Source organism: Ipomoea nil, unplaced genomic scaffold (genome assembly GCF_001879475.1).
Source record: "Ipomoea nil cultivar Tokyo-kokei standard unplaced genomic scaffold, Asagao_1.1 scaffold2647, whole genome shotgun sequence".
NCBI lineage: Eukaryota > Viridiplantae > Streptophyta > Magnoliopsida > Solanales > Convolvulaceae > Ipomoea > Ipomoea nil.
The window spans coordinates 1,069,621-1,072,371 of record NW_017619075.1 but is presented as its reverse complement, the minus strand read 5'-3'; the positions used below and the strand labels follow the sequence as shown (position 1 = coordinate 1,072,371).

The following is a 2,751-nucleotide window of genomic DNA, read 5'->3' as shown; positions in this document are numbered from 1 at the left end:
TATGACCTTATCATGCACACATTGGTTGGAAAGAGGTATCTTCATAATCAAATCGGCATCTCTGGCAGTAAATATATCTCGGATGATGGACTCGTCCCAGTCATGAGTAGCGGGATCAATGAGGTCTTCCACTTTTGAGTTATCCATGAAAGGGAAAGGGAAGGACTGAATTTTTGGGTTGTTATTGTTCGGCAGCCAATTGTCATCCCAGATACGAGTGTGAGAACCATTGCCAATTCTCCATCTTGAGTGTTATGTCTTGTGTAGCCATCAAACTGCTCCAAATAAAAGATGGATTGGCGCCTAAATTAGCTTCAAGAAAAGAAGAGTTAGGATAGTAACGTGCTTTGTAAATTTTGGAGACCAAGGAGTCGGGATCACTGGTTAGTCTCCATGCTTGTTTGCTAAGGAGAGCAAGATTAAAACCGTGAAGATCCCAGAAGCCAATTCCTCCCCATTTCTTACGAATGCACAAAGACTTCCAATTCTTCCAAATGATACCTTTGTTGTTGTTGCCACCTCCTTTCCACCAATAAGAGTTCATGGTTGTCTCCACTGCATTGATAAGACCCTTGGGTAGAAGGAACACCCCCATGGCATAAGCCGGTAGAGCTTGGATAACAAATTTCAAGAGGATCTCTCTCCCCGCCTTAGAGATAAACCTGTGGTTCCACCCCTGAATGCGGCTGACAATGCGATGCTTGATGAAATTAAGGATTTCTGTCTTGTTTCTACCAATTATCATAGGGAGCCCCAGATAGTTGCCATTGTTACCACTGTAATGAATACCCAGTATGTTGCTTAGATGGTTTCTCACAGATACACAAGTATTTTTACTGAAAGCCAAGGAGGATTTGGTTAGATTTATGCATTGACCTGATGCCCTCTCATATTCCTTAAGGATCTGTTGCAAATGTGATGCTTCCTCCACTAATGCCTTGAAGAAAATGAAACTATATATCATCGGCAAAGAATAATGGCTGATGGATGGTGCCGTTCTGGCCACTGTGAAGCCATGAATTTTGGCTTTTCTCTCATAGTCCCTGATCATAGCACTGAACCCTTCGGCCACCAAGATAAACAAATAGGGAGATATTGGATCTCCTTGCCTTAAACCCCTTTGAGGTATGATGGGTCCAATCTCCTCTCCTTTATTTAAATACTTATGATTTTCATTTTACAAGGTAATATCCGTTATATACTTTCTCAAAGATTTTTAACCCAAAGAATCTAAACCCCCACCACCGGGGTTCAAACCTTTGACCATCCACTTGGATGGATAATTGGGATGTCATCACACTACATGGTAATTGGTATTTTTTTTGTTTTTGTTTTTGTTTTTTTTTTTGTTTTTAAAATTAGAATAATAATAATACTATTTGTTTAAATATAGAAAATAAAATAAATAGTAATAAAAATATGGGATGTTAGTCATTAGAATTCCATTTTATATGTGAACGAATGGGAAACTTAATAGATTTAATTATTTAACTAGTAAATTATTAATATTTAAAATGTTTAATGAAAAAAAAAAAAAAAAAAACATTTACGAATATACTATTATATATATTTTTTCATATTACCTCACAGCTTCCCTTTTTATACTATATAGATTTAATGTAATTCACAATTAAAAATTTTGATAACAGACTTATCACTTATGACATAGCATTTTTTTTTTTTGAAGGTCAACCATTGGGTTGTATTTAATTTATAGATAAACTGAAATAGAGTCGGGTGGGACATCGTCCCAGTACATTGCCGTAGGAAGCGTAAAGGCTGAAGTAGCTAAAGTATGAGCTAACAAGTTTTGTAATCTAGGAAAAAAAAATGACAGAGCAGGAATTAAACGCAGACATATAACTTCTGCAGCTATCAATAGCATAACCAATGTATGAGCGAGATGGGTTGTCCGGTGTAGATAGGTAGCACTGTAACGTCTGACAATCCGTATGAAGCTGTATAGATTGTTCACCTCGTGCCCTTAGCCAGGATAGAGCCTCTTTACACGCAAATGCTTCGGCCATAAGTGGGGAAAAGCAACTCAGGATAGGCGCGCTGAAGGCCGAAATAAAACGATCGCTGGCATCGAGTAGGACTGCCCAAACCGTAGTCGAGTTTGTTCCTTGGTGATACCCGGCATCCACATAGCATTTCCTTGGCCTTGCTATCGTGATTAGGGGTTCGGGGTGGAGCGGCAGTGTGTTCCGCCGCAGTTGTTCGGCCGGGTGGGGCACTGGTGCGTGGCCACGGCGTTCGGCTGTTGAAGACCGGTCCAGCAGCGGCAGTTCGGTGGTCCGGCAGTGGCGCTGCAGCAACAGGCTGGTGGTCCGGCAATTGGTCGTGTAACAGACTTATGACATAGCATAATTGGTTGGATGGAAAACATTTTCCATGGAAAATATTTTCTTAAAAGTGAAGGAAAGTGTTGGTTTATGTTGTTTGGTTGGATGGAAAACATTTTCCATTGGAAAATGAATTCCTCAAAGTTGAGGAAAATGAATTCCTTGCAAAGTGGTGGGATTTTGTTTTCCACAAGGATTGGGAAGAAAAATAACATGAGTGTACCGTTTTGTCCTTATGAAAGTTTCTTAATTACATAGACACCTATTTATTCATTCATCTTTTTAAGGGCATAATGGTCTTGATATTCATTATTCCTTATCTTTCTAAATCCAACCAAACAATGGAATCCATATTTCTAGTAATTTCTTTTCCACCAACCAAACAATTGAATCAATTTTCCTGAAA

General features: G+C 39.0%; 1 protein-coding gene across 1 annotated transcript; it reads right to left on the bottom strand.

Moving 5' to 3' along the window:
- Positions 1–202: 202 nt before the first annotated feature.
- On the bottom strand, positions 203–1,051 carry LOC109154381. Its single transcript, XM_019302185.1, has one exon. The coding sequence runs from the start codon at positions 1,049–1,051 to the stop codon at positions 203–205; it is 849 nt and encodes a 282-aa protein (XP_019157730.1).
- Between the last annotated feature and the right edge of the window lie 1,700 nt (positions 1,052–2,751).